Source organism: Dendrobates tinctorius, unplaced genomic scaffold, assembly GCF_039654945.1.
Source record: "Dendrobates tinctorius isolate UK_male_01 unplaced genomic scaffold, ASM3965494v1 ptg000029l, whole genome shotgun sequence".
NCBI classification, from domain to species: Eukaryota; Metazoa; Chordata; class Amphibia; order Anura; family Dendrobatidae; genus Dendrobates; species Dendrobates tinctorius.
Window position 1 is genome coordinate 61,192,787 of NW_027361697.1, and position 21,988 is coordinate 61,214,774.

The 21,988-nt window shown below is 45.3% G+C and overlaps 1 protein-coding gene across 3 annotated transcripts in view; it reads right to left on the reverse strand.

Annotated features, from left to right (window-relative positions):
- Window positions 1-21,988, reverse strand: part of KIF14 (kinesin family member 14) — a 116,807-nt gene that overhangs the window by 34,918 nt on the left and 59,901 nt on the right. For all 3 annotated transcript variants that reach the window (XM_073571751.1, XM_073571749.1, XM_073571750.1), the window contains exons 15-25: window positions 20,972-21,074; window positions 20,250-20,410; window positions 18,731-18,878; window positions 17,797-17,949; window positions 15,432-15,558; window positions 13,533-13,626; window positions 6,175-6,319; window positions 5,056-5,156; window positions 4,822-4,916; window positions 4,254-4,499; window positions 405-589 (exon numbers count right to left, since the gene is read on the reverse strand). In XM_073571751.1, coding sequence (XP_073427852.1) covers window positions 405-589; window positions 4,254-4,499; window positions 4,822-4,916; window positions 5,056-5,156; window positions 6,175-6,319; window positions 13,533-13,626; window positions 15,432-15,558; window positions 17,797-17,949; window positions 18,731-18,878; window positions 20,250-20,410; window positions 20,972-21,074 — 1,558 coding nt within the window. The remainder of the gene's footprint in view (window positions 1-404; window positions 590-4,253; window positions 4,500-4,821; window positions 4,917-5,055; window positions 5,157-6,174; window positions 6,320-13,532; window positions 13,627-15,431; window positions 15,559-17,796; window positions 17,950-18,730; window positions 18,879-20,249; window positions 20,411-20,971; window positions 21,075-21,988) is intronic.

A 21,988-nucleotide genomic window follows, 5' to 3' on the forward strand; every position in this document is an offset into this window, starting at 1 on the left:
ACAGATGTGACTATTCACTCTGTATCCCGAACCTGAAAAGAAAACGACGCACACTAAGGTAGATATGGGTCTAATGAAAGACCCGTGTCCACCTCCTACTAACACTAAGCTAAACTGAGGAAATTAGTGCCGGTCGGTGGGGTGTATACTGCGGAGGAGGAGCTAACCTTTTTCTGTACATAGTGTCAGCCTCCTAGTGGCAGCAGCATACACCCATGGTTTCTGTGTCCCCCAATGAAGCGATAGAGAAAACCCTATAACTGGGCTTGTTAATAAGATCAGATCATCCATTATTTTCCTGTCAAGGATTTTTTTTTTTTTTAATATATCATCAACTAGTGGCTGATAAAACAAACAAAAATGGAGATATGGTAAATACACGTCTCGGACAATGTGAAGCTCACCTGTAAGAGCAGTTGCAGGTATCCTCCCAGCTTCCTAATGGCCAGCACCAGGCTGTCAGCTAGCCGGGAGCTCTCCGGCTTCTCAACCAGACGCTCCAACCAATGCTTGCTCAGCACAGCCAGCTGCTGGAAGGCAGACGTCAGCCGGACGCTCTGTAATTGGGCCACGTGATTCACCAGGAACACTGGAGAGACAGCAGAAGAAGGGATTGTAGGAGTCCATGGGGTAACTGTGTGATGCATAGGGTGCTGGGTCACATTACAGCAATATTGAGATTTCTGTTGAGCTATTTAGAATATCATTTAAAGGAGTCATACTAATATTGGGAGTTATCCCCTATCTGAAGAGCCCTGTGTGAACGGAGGGTGGTGGATCATGCGCACCTCCACTGCGCTCATTCTCTATGGGACCACCAGAGTGTAGTTTTCGGCTGGTCTTCGGCACTACTATAAAGAATGAAAGGAGTGGAGTTGCGCATGGGTAACCACTGCTCCATTTACAAGAGGCTCTACAGATCACGACTCTTGGCACCAGTGGGGGTCCCAACAGTTGGGATGTTGCCACTCCTATGGATGGGGGATAACTTCCAAACTCCGTATAACCCCTTTAAAAGGAACTGCATAAATAATATTTCCATAATGTGCATATACAGCATCTAGAATGCTAAAGGGCTTGTGAACAACATATGAGTTTGTAAATGGGTGATCTTAAAATTAACAAAAAAAAAAAAAGATATCCCACACGTTCTAGTCTTTCGGACCCCACTGCTCTAAATTATGGTCTGCCATTGCACCGTGGTCTCCTGGCTGTCATTTTCTCCAGGCCAGAGGAGCTACTGAGCGGTGTCCTCCAGCTCCGATGGAAAGTGACCAATGAGGCGACACAGGGACATAAGCATGGCTACCACTGTCCGCTGATGCCCCCCACCAGAAAAGGAAGTTAGGAGACCAGCAGGATAGAGGAGCAGATGGGAATCCGCTAGACAATTCTATTTGTTAGGACAACCATTGACTATTTTTCATTAATACTAAAGAAAGCCAAGTTCACAAGGCCTGTGTAATCATCTGGGCTCGGAGCATCACAAAGATGTACAGTCCTCTCTAGTAATACTATACAGTCAACTGTGACACCCCCAAAACCACAACCAGAGTCATCAACCACTGCAAAAGATATTCTAAAAAAATTAAACCTCTGATTAAAAAAAGCAATTTAGCCAGAATTGTGGAGTAATTTGGTTTGAAAAGTTGCACATTTTTTGCGCAATTTGGGAGATGCTTAAAAATGTTGATACTTTTCATGTTTTCATTCTAGTTAATCCCAGCTCCACAAAATGGGAAGAGCTGGGGCGGGACATGGACGTGACACCATAGATCCTCTGACTAATGACAAGCCTTGAGCATTCCTTACTCAGAAAGCTCACTCCAGTCAAGGAGCGGAGTAAGATTTGTAGCGAGATGCATGCAGGAGCACGCCACTTGTCAGACGCTTCTGGTTCATTAAGAAGAATGCACTCTCTCATGAATCAGGAGCGTCTGACTCCATCAAGATTGGCAAGATTCATTAAGACATAGGTTCCGATTCAGCAAGTCGGGAGAGAGTCATTAAGGCCTCTTTCACACTTCCGTTTTTGACAATCAGTCAAGATCCGCCGATTTGGAAAAAAAACGGATCCGCCATTTTTCTTTGCGGATCCATTTTTTTCCCCATTGACTTTCATTATTGCCGGATCTTGACGGATTGCCGTCCATTGCATCCGTTTTTGTGAGGATCCGCCACAATGTTGGTGTCCGTCAACATCCTCAAAGATTTCCAAACGGAGCTTGCAACTTTTTTTTGGGCGGCGGATCCTCCAGACACTGATTTAACCCAAAATTGTGTTTGGGTGCCGGACAAAAAAAAAAAAAAAATTCTCTCTCTCATTCATTCTCTCTCTCCTCGGCCAGCGGTTCCTTTAAATTTCCTCATTTTGCGGATCCGTCAAAAAACGGATCCTGTGCCATCCGTTCACATCAGTTACGAACTGATCCGCTTGTCCGCCTTTTTGGCGGATTTTAACTGACACAAAAAACTGAAGTGTGAAAGAGGCCTAAGACGCAGACTCCGATTCAACAAGTCCGGAGAGATTCATTAAAACATAGGCTCTGATTCAACAAGAGATTCACTAAAGACGTAGGCTGCGATCCATCAACTCTGGCGATTCTCTCCCCTTGTCTTGATGAGGGGGGGTGCTGGAGTCAAACACTCGCGATTCATTAAGACGTGCATGGCCTCTTAATGAATGAGGGGTATCTGTCAAGTAGCATTCATCTCCATGTGCCACTCCAGAAATCATACTCCAGTCACTGACTGGAGTGAGATTTCTAGCTTCAGTAATGCCACAGCTTGCAATGAATTAGACGAGCTGTAGCGTCACTCCCCCGCCGCACCCTAACATCGCCACAGTTTCGCTCACTTTGGCGGAGCTGAGAGAAACTGGTGTGAAAACGCCAAAAGTTGCCACATTTTTGCAAAACGCCTAGTTGTGGCAAAATTTTGTGATTCCTTTTTCAACGTGATTTACCCCAGAATTCTAGGGAAATTGTTTTGATTAATCAGGCCAATATTTTTTATTCAAAATATTAAAAATATACAGCACAAAAGAGGCCCATCGCAGAAGGAGGAGTGCACAGAAGCTTGCTACACACGGGCAGTTACTAAGTATTTAGGGAAGTGGTTTGTTGTCTGCAGTGCAGGGTCACAAGCACAGCATAGTGCTGCCTTAGTGCCGCCATCATGGCATTGGTGCACTCATTCTAATCGTTTACTATGGACCTTGTTGTGTAACTGCTGTATAATCTCCCAACATCTGATTCTCTCTGGAATGGACCCATTTTATGATGTAGATGGTTTATGGTGTATAATTGGGGTTTTTTAGAGAATAGTTTCTGGTGTATGATGAACCTGGGAGTGATTTTGTAGGTACTAACCCCAGCAATATTGATGATTTATCAATCTCAACTAGAAGGCTGTCCAATTCAGCACCCCCACTAATCAGCTGATTGACTGGGGTCACCGAGCACTGGATTTTTATTTACCAAGTGACGAAAGGTGACAAAGAGTATGGTCACCATTAAAGGAATGTCATGCTTTTCTAGATTACTAAATGCCAAAAACACAGATAAGCAACAATACATTGCCTTAGCACAGAGGAATTTTCTAGGAAGAGCAATTTTATCAAGAAAAGCAAACTGACAGCTCATTCCCTTAGTATAGGCCCCGTCTAATCATGAGGAACCTCACAAATTGCAGGTGTGTCACAACATTTCTAAAATGGAGTCTCTCCTTCCATGCAATCTTCTGAATGTTATAGTGGCTGCACAGTGTCGCTGATTGCTGGAGGTCTGTTTCCTCATCAATCGGTCCAAACACCTGGTCCAAACACCCGGATGAGCTGTGTGCACAGAGCAGAGCAGGGGATAAATATCTAATGCGTCACACAACGCTCTGCGGGAGCTTTATGGACCCATAGACTCACTATAGAGCCCGTAAATGATCAGGAGATGCACACTTCAGTGTGGTGGTTCACTGAGCAGTGTGGGTCTAAGGACCATGATCACCACCGATCAGCAATAGGCGATTGTCACCCTGTTTTACAACGCATAGCGATTTTTGCTAAACTGTAGCATGAGACGCAACAGCCCGAACGTTGCCCCCTTCATTCAGCTGATCGTGGGGGTTCTGAGTGTAGGACACCCAACAATAAATGGCTCATTGTTCATGGAGGGAAAAAAGAGAGTTTGGTAATAATCCTAAATTCATGTTTACAACAAGAAAATACAAGATGCAGCATAAGATGGCTTTCCACTCACAGGCATCGGTGCTGTCATCGTCCTGCTGTTCATAGGCCCCAGACAGAGCACGGACTCCAGTGCACACAGTACGGAGACAGCAAATCACACTGTCCGCTATGTTACTGTCATCTGCATGACTGCGACTCATGAAATCCAGGGCAGATCCGATTAGATCCTTACAGATCCCAGGAAGATGGGAATCTGTAGGGTTGGAGCAAACACTGCTGGACTTACTCAGGAAACTGCTCGATTTGTTCATTAAACCTATAGGTAGACATAGAAGCATAAAAAGACAATGCAGTATTTCTGCTACATCCGCACGCTCAGCAAAAGGTTACAGATCAGTATCTAGCTTAGGAGAAAGTGAAGCATGTGACTGCGTGTAATATATATATATATATATATATATATATATATATATATATATATACACACACACACACACATATATAAAATTGTATATATATATATATCTGTAGGTGCATGTCCGGCGCATGTGTAGGTCCGCACATGTATGTCTACGTATGTCCGTGTGTATGTTTGTGTGTGTTTTTATTCCAAAATAAAGTGTGACCTGAAAACTAACCCGATGAGTGTCCAGCTTGTAAACTTTGGATAGGGTGGACTCGTATCTCATAAAGACATCCAGAGATCCTCTTGTTTTTCATGAGACTTTTGCTCCTTTAAAAAAAAATAAAAAATCTCTGAAGCGGCTGCAACGCCCAGCACTAATAGAAGCCTGGACCATAACGCAGGACATGCACGCTGGTTTATTTTCAGGCGCTGAACATTGCTAGTCGACCATCATGCTGTACTTTACCTGCGTCTTGAGAAATGTGACACTGATGATTTTGATAAGTCTGCCTCCCATTCATCTCCTGGGTCATAAAAGATGTCATCATCCTTTGCACTGCCATTGCTCTATAGATGGAAAAATCACAGCTATTTAGCATTTAAAGGGAAATGGTCACCTCCAAAAACACTGTCACCTGCAGCTCTAGTGTTAACCCCTTCACGCCATGGTCATTTTCCATTTTTATCTCCTCCTTCTTCCAAAAGCCATAACCTTTTTATTTTTCCGTCCATATAACTGTAGGAGGGCTTGTTTTTTATGGGACAAGTTCTAGTTTTGAATGACGCCATTCATTTTATCATGCTATGCGATGGATAGCGGGAAAAAAAACATTCCAACTGCATTAAAATTGCAAAAAAAAAAAAACAGTGCAATTTAATAATTGCTTTTTGTTTACCATGTTCACTATATGGTAAAACTGACCTGACAATATGATTATCTAGGTCAGTATGAGTAAGCCGATACCAAATGTGAACCGTATATTTTCTTTTTTATTTATGTGGTGAAAAAAAAAACAGCACAACTTTCTTGTGCCGCTGTTTTCTGAGACCCGGAATGTTTCCACTTTTCAGGATATGGGGCTGGGTGAGGGCTTACTTATTGCAGCCTGAGCGGACGTTGTAATTGATACCATTTGGGGTAGATACGATATATTGATCTCCTCTTACTGCATTCTATTGCAGTGTTACGGCGACCAAAAAAAATGTAACTTTCAATCCGTTTTCTCATTACGCCATTTACTGTTCCGATTAAGTTATTTTATATTTTTATCTGACTTTTAAGAATACAGCGGCACCAAATGTGTACTTATTATTAACGGGGCAAAAAGGGGGTGATTTGAACTTGTGTTTAATTATTTTTGTATTTCAAAAACATTTTTTTTTACTTTTCACTGTAAAGTACTGCTAGTACTTTGTAATTGTCCTCCTTCCCCTTATTCTTGTGCCTTCAGGTTTCCTATAACATTATTTGTAGGAACTGTGAGGAGATCTGTAACCCGCTGGACACATCCAGATGCATTTGTGCAATAGCTAAAGCGTATAATTGTCACTGAATAAAACCAGTCACATCAGGCTCGTCAATCACCTCGTACAACTCCTTCATTGCAGCCAACTTGTACTCAAATTTCTCAAGACTCCAAAATGTCACAATGCCCAACTTGAGATTTCTAACCAGGATCTGTACAGAATCTCCAGGTTGGTTTTCTTTATCCGTATCGGATATATGATGCCTGGAAAATAATAGATGTTTATCATGAGAAATAACAAATAGATCTAGCAAAGATATTGAAATAAAGGTCGTAAAAACTAAAAACGTTTAAGTGGAGCTTTGACAATATTTTTCTACTGTTCTTTAAATTTTTATTTCAGAAAGCAATAGGACACTAAAATCTGTGCTCAGTAAAAAACAGATTTTTACATTATTGAGATCGGAGATGGCATTTGGTGCTTATAAAGTTCTATGGAGACGGGAGGGGGTAGAGAAAAGGTTGCTCCCTTCTAATCCTCCTTCATGTCCTATATAAGAGATGACAGTTGGTGCTTATAAAGTTATATGGAGAAGGGAGAGGGAAGAGACGAGGTTGCTCCCTTCTAGTCCTCCCTCACCTGTACATAGAAGATGGCAGTTGGAGCTTATAAAATTCTACAATAGAGAAAACCTCCCATCAGAGCTCTGCTAAAGGCATAAATGCACATATATTACCCAGAATGAGGAAGATCCATGAATGATCCCATAGATCAGGATCCTGAGTGGAAAAAGGAGATTTTTGTGTACTCACCGTAAAATCTCTTTCTCTTAGCCTTTAATTGGGGGACACAGAACCGTGGGTGTTATGCTGCTGTCCACTAGGAGGCGACACTATGCATAATCTGAAAAAGATTAACTTTGGCTCCTCCTCTGCAGTATACACCCCTGGACGGCATCAGCCTTCTCCAGTTTTGTGCAAAAGCATTAGGAGGAATATACCAGAAACATAACCATGCCTGTAAGAAGGCTACTATAAACGAGCTCAAACAATATGAGAACCCAGCTCAAACAATATGAGAACCCAACCGTAACAACGGCCCGCAAGGGCAACAGGGTGGGAGCTGTGTCCCCCAATTAAAGGCTAAGAGAAAGAGATTTTACGGTGAGTACACAAAAATCTCCTTTACTCTGTCGCCTTATTGGGGGACACAGAACCGTGGGACGTCCCAAAGCAGTCCCTGGGTGGGAAGCAGTGGACGAATATTGTACTGACAGTTCCCTAAATTTGGGGTACTGCCGTCTGCAGGACCCGTCTACCCAGGCTCGAATACGCTGAGGACTGGGTATGCACTCTGTAGTGTTTTGTAAATGTGTGCAGGCTAGTCCAAGTGGCTGCCTTACACACTTGATGTGCCGAGGCTTGATGCTGAATGGCCCAAGAGGCCCCTACCGCCCGCGTAGAGTGAGCCGTGATACAGGCTGGAAGAGGAGAATTGTTAAGGCGGTAAGCTTCTTGAATGGTGGACTTGATCCACCTAGCAAGGGTGGCTTTGGAAGCCGGTAGGCCCTTGCGAACGCCTTCTGGAAGAAGGAAAAGTGAATCAGACTTCCGGAAGGGAGCAGTCCTAGACACGTAAATACGCAATGCCCTGACAAGGTCAAGCGTATGCAGAGCCTTCTCCACTCTATGAACAGGAACCGGGCAAAGAGATGGTAGTGAGATTTTCTCATTGAGGTGGAAGGTGGACACAACCTTCGGAAGGAAGGATGGCACTGTATGGAGAACCACCTTGTCCTGATGAAAAACCAGGAAGGGTTGCCTTCAGGAAAGAGCTGAAAGTTCGGACACCCTGCGTAGCGAGGTGAATGCCACCAGGAAAAAAACACTTTCTGTGATAGAAAGCGGAGTGAGACTTCCTTTAGGGGTTCAAAAGGAGGTGTCTGTAGTGCTGTCAAGACCAGGTTGAGGTCCCACGTCTCCGACGGATGTTTGTAGGGGGGAACCAATCGAGAAACCCCTTGGAGAAAAGTCTTCACTTGCGGCTTGTTAGCAATATGCCTCTGAAAGAGCACTGGAAGCGCTGACACTTGGCTCTTAAGCGAGCCCAGGGATAGCCCGGCGTCCAGGCCTGACGGAAACCGAGGACCTTTGGAAGAGAATAGGGGAGATGGATGTGCCCACGAGATTCGCACCATGTGAAGAAAACCTTCCAGGTATGATAGTAAATCTTGGCTGAAGTTGGCTTTCGAGCCCTGATCATGGTTTTAACAACGTCCGATGAAAAACCTGCTTGGGTCAAAAACCAGGTCTCAATGGCCACGCCGTCAAATTGAGAGCCCCTGATTTCTGGTGGAAGAACGGGCCTTGTGACAGAAGGTCGGGACGTATGGGGAGACGCCAGGGAGCGTCTGCTGTGAGTTGCACTACGTCGGCGTACCATGTACGCCTGGGCCAGTCTGGAGCGAATAGGATGGTGGGAACACCCTCTTGTTTGATCTTCCTCAGGACTCTGAAAATCAGGGGAAGGGGTGGAAAATGTACAGAAGCTGGAACTGGGTCCAGTCCTGAACCAGGGCATCTGCTCCGAGCGACTGCGGATCGCGCGTCCTGGCCATGAAATTGGGAACTTTGGCATTGAGATGGAATGCCATCAGAACCACGTCCGGGGTCCCCCAACGATGGCAGATCTGATGGAAAACTTCGGGATGGAGAGACCACTCCCCCGAGTCCATTCCTTGACGGCTGAGATAGTCGGCTTCCCAGTTGTCCACACCCGGAATGTGGACCGCAGAGAGTACCGACCTCGCATCCTCCGCCCAGTGTAGGATACGTGTTACTTCGTTCATCGCCTGGATGCTGCGGGTGCCGCCTTGATGGTTCACGTATGCCACCGCCGTGGCATTGTCCGACTGCACTCTGATATGAGAGTCTGCTAGCAAGTGATGGAAGGCTTTCAATGCCAGGAAGATGGCCCGAATTTCCAGGATGTTGATGGGCATGGTCACTTCCATTGGTGACCACTTGCCTTGCGCTGTGATGTAGGTGTACCACGCCCCAACCCGTAAGGCTTGCACCGGTGGTCAAAACCTTTCAGTGACCGGAGAGAAAGGATTTTCCCATTGCAAGCGAGGTTGGCTGGAGCCACCAGTGCAGGGACCTCCTGGTTTTCACTGATAACAAGAACTCTCTGTTGAGGGAGAACAGATTCCTGTCCCAGGACTTGAGGATGGGGTCTGAGGTGAAACTGGGCAAATGGTACCGCCTCCATTGCCGCTGCCATCCTGCCCAGTCCGCTCGTGGCATACCGGAGAGATCGGGGAAAAACCGCGGAGGAGAGTGTGAACTCCCAAACGGAGGGCCAGTGCCTTGTCCCTGGGGAGGATCACCAGACCCCTGGAGGTGTCGAATAGCATCCCCAGGAAGGTCAGAGACTGACTCGGGGTAGTCGAGGACTTCTGAAAATTGACTAACCATCCCAGGCGACTCAGAGTGTCGATCGTGATTGAGACGTTGACCTCGCAGTCCTTGAAGGTGGGAGCCTTGATGAGAAGGTCGTCCAGGTATTGAACGACTACTATGCCTCTGGAGTGCAGAACGTCCATGGTAGCTGCCATGTCCTTTGTAAATGTTCTGGGAGCCGTGGCGAGACCAAACGGGAGGGCCACAAACTGGTAATGGTCTTGGTTGATGGCGATTTTGAGAAATCTCTGATGGGCGGAGCAATCGGTATATGCAGGTATGCGTCCTGTATGTCTATGGAGGTGAGATATTCTCCTTCCTCCATGGACGCAACGATTGACCGGAGGGATTCCATGCGAAGGTGACGAACTCTGACATACTTATTGAGTTGCTTGAGGTCTAGTATGGGTCGGACGCTGCCTCCCTTTTTGGGCACCACGAACAGGTTGGAGTAGAACCCTCGTAAGCGCTCGTCTGCTGGAACCGTTATTATGACTCCTGCTTGCAGGAGGGATGAAACCGCTTGATGGAAGGCTCGAGCTTTGAGTGGAGGTTTTGGAGAGACAGAGACAAAAAACCTGTGCGGTGGGCTGGTAGTAACTCGATCTTGTATCCTGAAGACACTATTTCCTTGACCCACCTGTCTTCTGTAATAGGCAGCCAGACCTGCTGAAAGAGTAGCAGTCGTCCGCCTACAAGTGGGGTGTTTTCCGGAGGGGATGAGTAATGATGAATGAAAAGTCTGAGCTTTCCCTCCCTTGGATTTTGCCTGGCTTGCCTTTGACTGCCAGTTTCTGTCCGGCCTCTGTGCCGCCCGTGTGTTGTCCCTGCGAGAGGAACTGTTATGATTTTGTGCCGGGCGCGAGACGGACTAGCCTGAAGATTTCCGAAAGGATCGGAAACGAGATTGATTACGTCTTTTAAACGTGCGTTTTGGTTTTAGCTGAGGGAGGGAAGTACTTTTACCCCCGGTAGCATTGGATATCATTGTATCCAGCTTTTCACCGAAAGGACGGCCCCTGAAGTACGGGAGATTTGTTAGGGACTTTTTTAAGGCCGCATCCGCCTTCCATTCTCTTAGCCAGAGAATATGCCGGATTGTGATGGCGTTTGATGCTATTTCCGTTACCCCTCTTGCAGAATCCAACGCTGCATGGACCATGTAATCTGCCACTACTGCAATTTGCACCGCCTGGTCCGCCAGCTGAGGATTTGAAGCTTGGAGGCCCTGTTGTAATAGATCAGCCCAGGCCATAATGGCCTTGGCTGCCCAAGCTGAAGCAAATGCAGGAGCCAAAGAGGCACCTGCCGCCTCAAAGATTGAACGAGCCATGCGTTCTACCTGTCTGTCTGCTGCGTCCTTGAGGGTTGAGCTGTCCGGCAGCGAGAGAAGCGTTTGTGCCGCCAGCCTAGAGACTGAAGGATCCACTTTAGGCGGATCTGTCCAATCCTTAGTGTCCTTCTGTGGGAAGGGGTACTTTGCGATTGGCGAATTTTTTCTCAGGCTGCGAAAAATGCTTAGAAAGTATTTTTTTTTTAAATTCCGGGTGATCAGGAAAAACCTCAGATGGTTTCTGAACACTTTCAAAGGAAATCTTGTGTTCTGGTACTTCAGGGGTTGGACCAGAAAAGTCTAGCACCCGAAGGATGGAAGAGACGATATCCTCAACTAGCGCAGTATTGCTAGGGGAACAAGGGAGCAGAGCGTTCCTTGTTTCGTTATCTGAGTTGGAGTCACATATGCCCTCTGAGTCTTGCGCATCACTAAGGAGCTCCCTAGCGGGCGAACTAGGGCTGTTCTGTGGTCTGGAATCGTTGTGGAGATCTACATTGTCTCTCTCTATCAGAGGACGGTCTCGGTGACCTGTAGCCACTGTGCCTCTCCCTGGAGGGGGACGACCTAGTGCTATGTGAGGACGCAGATGAACGCGACCTGTGGGTCCGCTTATGTCTCGAACTGTCGTAAGCGGCCTGTTCCTGATACCGGACGTCCCTTTGCTGGGTAAAGTTCATAGCCGAGACATGACCCTGCAGAGCCTGCAGTAGTGTGGAGGTCAGGTTATCTATAGACTTTGTCATAGACTGCGACATCTGAGTCGCCCATTCCGGCGCAGTAGCGGCCGCAGAAGCGTTGCTGTTCTTTGGGTACAGTCCCAGCAGTGCGGGTACGTGCTGCCGCTGGGGAGAGTGGCCTTGCAGGCTGTGCAGACTGCGTAAAAGCAGTCTTGCCTGATCTTTTTTTGAGCCCGACATAGTACCTATTCGCAGAGGCCCTACAGGGGTATCTACGGAGAGGAAAGGAAGAGTAGGGGAGCGTTATAGGTTACAGGGACTCACAGCTGAGTACAAAGAACCCAGCTGTGATCTTACCCCACCGGTGCTCCCCCTAGGTCCAGCGCTGATAAATCCCACGTCTTGTGCCCCCCAGAGACTGTTGTGCTGCCTTCAGTTTCTTCAGGTGCACCAAGATGGCCACCGGATTGTGAGGTGGAGGGGGAAGGGGGCGGAGAGCTGAAAAGGGCGCGCGGAGCTATGTAAAAGCGCGCCCTTCCTGTCTCGATCCGCCCCTTCTATGACACTGTAGTGTCATTTTTTCGTCATCCGGGGGGCGGGCCGGGGGGGCGGGAATAAGGCGGCGACTTCGGCTAGGCCGAAGCCGCGGCCTAAATTTGATAGCTCATGCCCAGAAGGGCTCTAGGACGGCGCGGTTGTCCGGGGGAGGGTCAGATTCCAACCAGACCCCCCCCGGATTGAACGGTAGGCTAGCGGTGGGGACATGAGCGCCACCTGGGCCCTGTGGGGGGTCCCTTTGAGGCGCTATGCAGCTGGTGCTGCCGCAGAGACAGGGGTGCCGGGAGCCCTGTCTCTGACAAGTGCCATGCCTGCCTGCACCTCCCCCGGTCCAAACAGGAGCCCACAGCTGGGCTGGGGTCCCTGGACATGTAAGTGGCCGAATGGTGCCTGGTACAGGCCCTACCTGCGGTGTCACGACCTAATGCCCCCAGAGGGGGATTAGGGAGGGTGCTGCTGTCACCGTCAGGGGGCTTCGTCCTACCCTTGACCTCAACCCAGAGCCCAAGGAACTGGGGAAGGAGGGGGGGGCCTCGACTTCAAACCAGTACCCGAGGGACTGGGGAAGGAGCGACATGGGGAAGAGCCATCTCGACCTCAACCGGGTACCCCTTAATAGGGGACCGAGGAGGGAGCCATGCCGGGAGTCTCACTGGAGACCCACTTTTCTTCATCTGTAATCCGTTGAAAAAAATTAAGGAAACGGAAGAGAGAAAAAAATCTTAGGTGTGCCTCCTTGCGACACTAAGCAAAAACTGGAGAAGGCTGACGCCGTCCAGGGGTGTATACTGCAGAGGAGGAGCCAAAGTTAATCTTTTTCAGATTATGCATAGTGTCGCCTCCTAGTGGACAGCAGCATAACACCCACGGTTCTGTGTCCCCCAATAAGGCGACAGAGTAAAGACGTGGCCCCACGTGTATCGCCCCCACAGGCGATACACGTCTGACGAAGCCCCGCCTGTGGGGGCGATACGCGTGGGGCCACGTCTGTGGGGGTTCCTCTTGTGGGTTTTCCAGCGTTTTTTAGATCTGGGGTTTAGGTGGTAGTTGGGTCTCCCCTTCCTTGGTGGTCCCCCTACCTGCCTTTCATCCATGGGTGATCCCCTTTATATGGAGAGGGAAAATATTCATATGGTTACATACTCCCCTCCCTTTCTCGCCCCATGAGCCTGCAGGATTAGGTCTGAGTATTTTCATGAATTTATTTTTCCTGGATTATTACTGTATTCTTTCATTTTGCGTAGATACTGATCTAAGGTTTTTAATTGTATTTTAGTTGTAATTGTGTATCAATAAACTTTATGTTATTCTTTATATTATATTGCAGTGGTGTGCATATTTTCCAGTAGTGCTTTTTCTCTTAGTTGTTTTACTTCTGGCGACTGGACTGTCATTTTGATGTACCAAGCAAAAGTAACAGCCTATCCATGCAATATCCACTTACCTACTAAATATAGTGTTCTTTTTCAGTCTGGCACTGATGGTGTTCGCTTCCTGAATCATCACAGACAGTTTTAAAGCGTTCCAAGTCGGCTGAACTAAAGGGGTAAATGATACATTCACAACTATAGAAAATCACAATGCACTGTTATCATGCAGAATAATAATACTTGCCTAATGGGATAACTATACTATACTATACTATACTATACAAGTCTCACATATTCCATCTCCAAATCCTTTACCTAGCTCTTTTTTAAAGGGAGTGTCAGCACATAATGACTGTTGAAACCAAGTACAGGCGCTCGGTGACTCATGGCGGAGCCAAGTATTTATACACACCTTCCCATCCGCCGGTTTTCCATCTATCTCCACCTACATCTTCTTTGATTGACAGCTTTGAATTCATAGACCCAGAGAAGGGTGGAGATATACGGAAACCAAGCAGGTGGGAAGGTGTATATAAATGTTTGGCCCCACTACGAAGCACTGAGCACCTGTACTTGGTTTGAATAGTCACGCAGAGTCCTTTTAAATTGGTTATCAAGTCTTATGGTGAAAGTCTGCATTATGTGACTGCAGACTTCTGAATCCTTGCAGCATGTGTACCGCACAATGTCAAGATTCTCCAATGTTGCTGCTGCTAAGGTCAGGCGTTCATGTGAGCATGCATGTCATTTGCATACTTCTGGCCATATTTGGACTAGACTAAACTAGTCTAAAATAAACTAGGTGCTTGGCCTCCTTAAATTCACTTGTGTTGAGCAAGGCCGAGCAGGTCTAATTAGCATGTGATCGCATTTATGCAAATTGCAGTCATGTGACAGCCTGGTCTCAGCATCGATACTGGAGAATCCTGACAGTGTATGGTGTACGTGCTGTAAGGATCTAGAAGTCTACAGTCATGTATAGTGACTGCAGACTTTCACACCTTTAAAGAGGAAGAGTCATTTTTTAACTTTAGAAAACGTAATAAAAATTATATCATCAGAGAAAATACAGATTATACAGATTGCCAGCTCACTGAGGAATGAGGGGTTAATTGCTGCTAATAAAAGTCTATGGAGGGAGTCAGACACAGACATGCTGCTATAAGTTCACCTGAAACAATATTTATACTTTGTAGCCCAAGATTAATGATTTTTTTTGTCTGGTCTTTCCCTCTCTTCAGAAGGATTTTGCTCCATTCATCAAAAGTCAAAATGTGGGCTCAAAGATCGATATACAGAATTAGCGCAAACTCAAAAGGTAGTGTTTTTTTCTTTGTGCCATATTAGAGTAACAAGGTTCCAAGATCCTTTCAATAAACTTTAAAATTTTGCTCATTAGTCTTCAACTGGACAAAAAAAAAAAAAAAAAAATGATTTTGTAGTGAAGTACAACTGCAAAATAATTTGGCAAAAATTCGAAAAGTCGCAAATGACTAAATAGGACAATCCACGCCCGTAATAAAAAAGACGAAACTAAGGAAACATATCAAAGGAGCAAATGAAATAATGAATAAGACGAGAAAAAAAGTCACTTTTAGAACCAACTTTACTCCAGAAAAAAGGTCAAAAGCAATGATAAATCAGTCCCGAAGAGCAGAAGAGGTTCTGCGTGGGCGAGTCTAACAATTATTACAGGTTATTCTAATATGTAAGAAGTGGTCCTGACTCTGCCATGAAAATAAATGTGTTGCCAAAAGCAGAGAAGCTCCTTATTCCCTCCTCCCCACGAGCTGGACTTACTTCTGTATTGGGGGGTTGCAGAGGAAAACAACGCTCAGCCATTTCGGTCAGTCGCGTAGGTAAGGACCTGTTGTGCATTTCTGACCATATTCGGCCACCGTGACTGGCACACTTGCACAATGTAACATACGTCTTATACCCAAGAGTGCCCGATAAAGACCATATTCATGTACCTGACACATTTCTGTCTCTATTGTTTTTCTCATGTTGTAACATTTCCACTTCTTTAGCAATTTTTTGCTTTTCCATCTCCAGAGCTTGCAGAATTTTGGCATGCCGTATTGTGTGGTCTTCTAACGCCTACAGGCACAGAAATCACATGTTACAAACTGGCGGCTTTGTCCCAAAATATATTTACTATGTTTTAAATAAAAAAAACAACAAAAAGGAGAACAGAGCGCCACCTCAGCTCTATTAGTGATGAAACACTTGCCACAATATAATGAAATGTCATTTTTATGAATTAGATTAAAATACATGAAAATCCAAACAACATACCATAAGCAAGATAGATCTATAAAAATGTAAATTATATGTTGGACACACTAAACGCCCCTTGCACGTAAGAATTAACAAACATTTATGAAACATCATAAAGAAATTTGTGGGACAGCCCTTGTCCAAACACTTTATGGAACATCAAGGAGGCTTAGTGCAAGATATGACAGTAACTGGCATAGAACGTGTTAAGAAACATTGGAGAAAGGGTGATTGTATAAAGCAGATGTCACAGGCTGAGACCAGTTGGATATTCCTACTGGATTCTTTGAAACCGAAAAGTGTTACATACCGAGGTTGAACTGTTTGGCTTCTACTGACCCACACCTGACAGGCATTAATGAGGGGATTTAAAAGAAGCACGCCACGAGGAGGACCATCCCTGATGAAGGAAACCAGAGATTTCCAAAACGCGTAGGAAACAGTGGTCTCAGCGTTTCTTACCGTCCAATTCACGCAGGCTACACGTGACCACCGACGACACACAGGTCCTGCAACTACTAGACTTGGCCAGCACACAGGATTCCACTGCGGCGCCTGCACGCCCACGTCTGACCGGAAGAGCCGCACGGAGCGTCTGTCACTGGCCAGGACAGCGCTCCGCTCCCCTACCTGTCCTCATATATCAATCGGACGACAAGGAAGCGACGCACCTCTAGCCCCCGAACCTGAGATCAGGCACCTTATCCGGCATGGGAAAGGGTGCTTTTAATATTGATTCGAGTACCCATACTGGGGAACACCGTGACTTTTATTTTATCTCATTGCAAGTGAATGCGGTTAGGATCAAGTGGACTCCTTGTATTATTGATTTAGGACACTTTGCAACCATTAGACATTGACCTGATATATTCCTATAGTGTGGCACTACCTACGTATACTACTGGACACCCTGTTTACTCATCATTCTGGTGTCCATATCTTACTGGAGCCATAGTAACCAGCTGTTACTATAGGTAATGCAGTCAGAATACCCACCTTTCTGTGTGGTTTTCTATTGTTTTACAATTTTTCTTGTACTCTCACATTTATCAACATTGTGCCTTCTGCCCTATCTCCCTCCCAGGTAGGAATCTTAGTGCAAATACTATCCTATACTGACGTGCAGATTGTCTGGTTTTCGATAGTCGGGTGGTTACTGTCCTATTTTTACAGCTCAATCTTCCCCAGTGGGTACTGGCCCTCTGACCTCCCACTCTATCAGTTCTCCTTTTGTTGTTTCATAAGAGTGTTTTTCCCGTCACTTTGATGGATCCATACTAGACGGCTCTTAGATTTTGCTTATGTCTTAAAAATAAATTGAAATGTTTCCAAATGAATACAATATTAGAAATGGAGCATCATAAGAACAGTCATCCACCGAATATATTGGCCCCAGAGCCAAGTGGCTGACTGCATAAGGCTCTTGGTTTTAGCTCAGGCTGGCCATAAAGAAAAGACAGATTTCAGTCTAACCCACCAATTTATTCTAAACATTGAACATGCTGATCCTTTATTCCAGTCACCCTAACAAAAACAAAACATGCTACAGACATGTTTAGACTTTGAGGAGTCGGCAAAATAGATTTTAGTGTATTTGCGTATTATTTAGCGTATTTGCGTATAAGTGTATTTGCGCACGGAAATCTTAAAAGCAATCCACCACGAAGAGCACCATGCCACTTTCAGAAAGTACAGCATAAAAGGTTTTGAGAAACAGGCCGTACACAGGGAGAGGAGTCTGCGGAAAGGCTCCCTCTGGCTTCTCTCCGCCCAGCTCAGCTTGATTGTCAGCTCTCTCCCTGTATGCTAATAGGGAGAGACCGGGCAATCAAGATCGGTCAGGAGAGAAGAAGAAACTGCTAAGAGGAACCTTCTCCCACAGCTTGGCAAACGACACAGCAATTCATAGTCAAAGAAGTTTGTAATCAAACAGTCTGTCTGTATGTCATGATGTCTGTGGTTTCCTTCTATAGTGATAAATGGGTTGAGTAGGTCATAATAGATAAAATACCTTATAGGTCTCTGGCTCAGTACCGCACCTGTCACCCAACCATCTACCTGTTTAGTTGCGATCGTCTCCATCTCAAGTCTCCTCTTGTTAAGCTGCACTTCTTGCTGAAGTTGCATCTTTGCTTCTTCCAGCTCCTGAATTTTGCTCATAGCTTTCTTGCTGCTCATCTCCTGCTGTTGTTTCTTCAGAGTCTCCTCTTTCTAATTAGATACGGTAATTAAAGAAGACAAAAAAACTGATCAGCACCTCCTAATGTGAACATGGGCAAGCTGCGAAGACTGTGCTATAGAGACAAAAAAGAACACAGCAGCACATGTGCATGAATCTAGGCCATGTGAAAACACAGTTAAACATCAAAAACACTCAATTTAGCAAAAATTTTTTTACTTACAGTAATAGATGAAAATACGAAGGTTCGTAGTGCACAAACTGGCCAATTCATGCATGCCCATCAACCACGGCAAGGTGACCTCCCTCTGATGGGTCCCTGCTCTACACTACAAGCCACTTTCGGGCCACCAGCCTACAACTTTGGACAAACATGTCACTACTGGGCTCAGCCTACATTTTATGGGCTGGTAGAGCTGATTGCAGCACCTGCAATGCCAAATGGGAGGGGTGCAAGATCAGAAAGTGGCTTGTAGTGTAGAGCAGGGACCCATCAGAGGGAGGTCACCTTGCCGTGGTTGATGGGCATACATGAATTGGCCAATTTGTGCACTAAGAACCTTCATATTTTCATCTATTACTGTAAGTAAAAAAATTTTTTATGAAAAAATGTTTTGGAAAATTTTGCGAAATTGAGTGTTTTTGATGTTTAAGTGTGTTTTCACATGGCCTAGATTCATGCACATGTGCTGCTGTGTTCTTTTTTGTCTCTCTAGATACGGTAATTAGGTATAAAACAGAAGAACAACTCATGGTCTTATACAGAGGATTCTGAATAATTAATACACATGGAGGCAAGCAGATGAAACTCACCAGCACTGTCTCTAAAGCCCGGATCCTGTCCTCGTACACCGTCCTCTGGGAGCTGAGCTCCTGTTTTGCCATTTCTTTTGCAATCTGGATTCCATGAATCATTTCTTCTTTTGCTCTCAGTCGAGCTTCCTTGATCTCTTCTTCTAACCTACAATGTAAAGATCACGTGTGTACTTTTACAGTGATTTGAACATATCGGATAAGAAATTATTGGTCTTCCTAGTGTCATCTATAGCCATCTATATCTATATATATATATATATATATATATATATATAAAGCTGAGTGTATGTATGTGTGTGTGTGTGTGTGTGTGTGTGTGTGTGTGTGTGTGTGTGTGTGTGTGTGTGTGTGTGTGTGTGTGTGTGTGTGTGTGTATCAAGCCAAGCCCACTCCACAGAGCCCGCCCACTCCACATAGCCACAGGGATCCCCGACAACATATGTGACACATAGCTTGGCCTCACATACATTGCACACACAGCTCTGCTGCAGGGACCCTCTGATCTCATGTATACGGGATTACTATACTTCCCCCAGTGATGTGATATAAGACACATATCTACACGTTTTTATGATGGTGTGAAATAAAGAAGAATTGGTTTTGATTATTCAGCTGTGTGATCCGACAACTTTTTTTTTTTCTTCCTTTCGATATAAGACAACTCTGTGACACGAGCTGACACTTCTACTCCAGCACCAGCACTGCGTCTGACTCCTCCTCCCAAGCATGTGACTGGTCACATGGTCGAGACATCATCACAGGTCCTTTATAGCTGCCAAGGATCTTGCAGCTACCTAGAGTTAGAGTTCAAGCAGGGAAGAGAGAGGAAAAAAGCCTAGAAACTCCCGGCCCTGGGATTGGATCTGTGCACCGGCTGCTGGCCTGGCAGGAAAGAGGAAAGAAGATACTTACTATACACACGTAGAGTCCCTGCTGTCAGTCTGCGCTGGAGAAGAGCAGCGACATGAACACCAACATCATGTACGCCAGCAGGAAACCCGTGCAGAAGGCGTAAGTCACCCCCCGTGCCCCGATATTGGTCCCCGCAGGCCTAATAACAGTGGTGTGCGGCACCTACAGCCACGGGATGACATGTCAGTGTGCGGCCCGGGCACTCAGGGATTAATGGGAAGAACTTGAGAGCGGTGGAGGTCCACTGCTGGCATGGAGGGGACGGGGCACTGCTGGTATGGAGGGGACTCTCCGGATCAAGTGTTTCAAATTCTATATGGAAGAGGAGTGTAAGGTGCTGCCATAGGTAACTATAAAGGAGAAAAGCTGTGCTGCAGAAAAATGCTGTGTATAAAGGAGGAGCATGAGGTGCAGGAGGAGGCTGTGTAAAAAGAAGGAGCATGAGGTGCAGGAGGAGGCTGTGTAAAAAGAAGGAGCATGAGGTGCAGGAGGAATAAGGCCCCATAACTGCCGCCGTTATTTGTTATAACTAACCACAGTTAGTTACTATGCCCGGGCAACGCCGGGCTCTTCAGCTAGTAACTAATAAAAAGTTTCCTCTTACTTAGATCTTTGTGCATGCAGAAGTTCATTCTTTGCAAACTCAAAGTCCTTGGGCCGTTCTGATGGTAGAGTTGAAATTCTTGATGGTCCTTTCATTTGCTGGACCTCAACGGGGTGATTAAATCTGAAATAATGGTCACCTCCCAGAATAACACGATCACCCTAAAAATGATCAAACGTCGCTATTTAAAAGTAGATTTAGACAAACATATACATTTTTCGTGTATTTACTCTCGTCACAGACATAAACGTTAGGGGCATTGTGCCAACCATTGCTCCAATGCAACAAAGTTTGTGTTAGCAGCTCCTATGCATCTCCACAGTTACACATGACAAGCAAAATAAATCCTGTAGTTAATGGGTGTCCTATACGGACAGTAGGGGAGCAAGAAGTGGCAGCAGATGGACAGGACTAACATATGAGTGCAGGATAAGGGTTTTTTGCAGCCTGTAACCGTTCAGACTCATAGAATTGTGAAAGAGTAGCGTAAAACTAATAAACCTTTAGCCTTTATTATGTTTAAATGTGAAGAACAGGAGCATATTCTGTGCAATTCCCGTATTAGGAAATGATGGAGATTATATGGGCCGCTTTATCTTGCACATTTCCAGTGATCGCTATGGAGGGTGCATAACATAACCATTTAAACCAGTCTCTTGTATTTAATGCCACATTCTTAGGATCCTTCAATATGGTGCAATCTAATTAAAAAAGGCACATACGTGGTGCAAAACCGTTGAAGATGAAATCTGATTTCCATTGACATAAGTCTTGGCATCTGCTGCAGGGGTAACCGTCACTGTGCTCTGGATATTTATGATGATGCTATAGGGACAAAAAAAATAATGCAATATAAAAGTTAAAAAATCATACCAAGACGAATCATTTCAGAACGGTTTCCACCTTCAGTGTCACCCATGTGTACAAATGCAATGAGAAACAAACTGATACCATTATGAGGAGGAACTGAAAATAAAACTAAAATAATGTGGTTGCAGAAGTGTGAACACCCTCTTATAATTGGGTCGGTGATTGTGTTCAGCATTAACCAATCACAGTTACACTTGTGGTAAATGGTAGTCAGTACACAGATGCCATCATTTACAGCGATTCTAATTAACCCCATATAAAGTTTAGCTGTTCCGGTAGGATTTTCCAGAGATTTTGTTAGCAGAATCTTAAAGCAAAAGCCAAGGTGCCTAAAAGAGCTCACAACACAGCAAAGGGATTTTGTTGAAAGTGATCAGTGAGGAGAAAGGGAACAAAAAAAAAAATGTCCAAAGCATTAGATAACACTGGTTACTCAGTGAAGATTATCATCAAAGTATGGCTTAAATAGGCACAAAAATGACATTACCTAGTACTCCACTTCCCTCAAAAATTGATGAAAAGACTATGGAAAAATTGGTATTGGAGGCTGCCAGGAGGCATACAGCAACATTAAAGGACCAGCAGGAATTTCTGGCAAATATCATTTGTGTACTACAGGCGAAGATCTCCCATGTTTTTTATATGTCTAGTCTGTGGAGCAGGGTGGCAAAACGGAAGCCTTTTCTTACAAAGAAAAATATCCAAGCCCAACTACTGTATGTTTTGCCCAAGCCTACATCAAATCTTTCAAAATCATGAAGAAAAACATGTTATGGTCTGATGAAACCAAAGTTGGACTTTTTGACCATAATTCCAAAGGTATATTTGGAGCAAAGTCAACACTTCACATCACCAAAAGAACACCATAC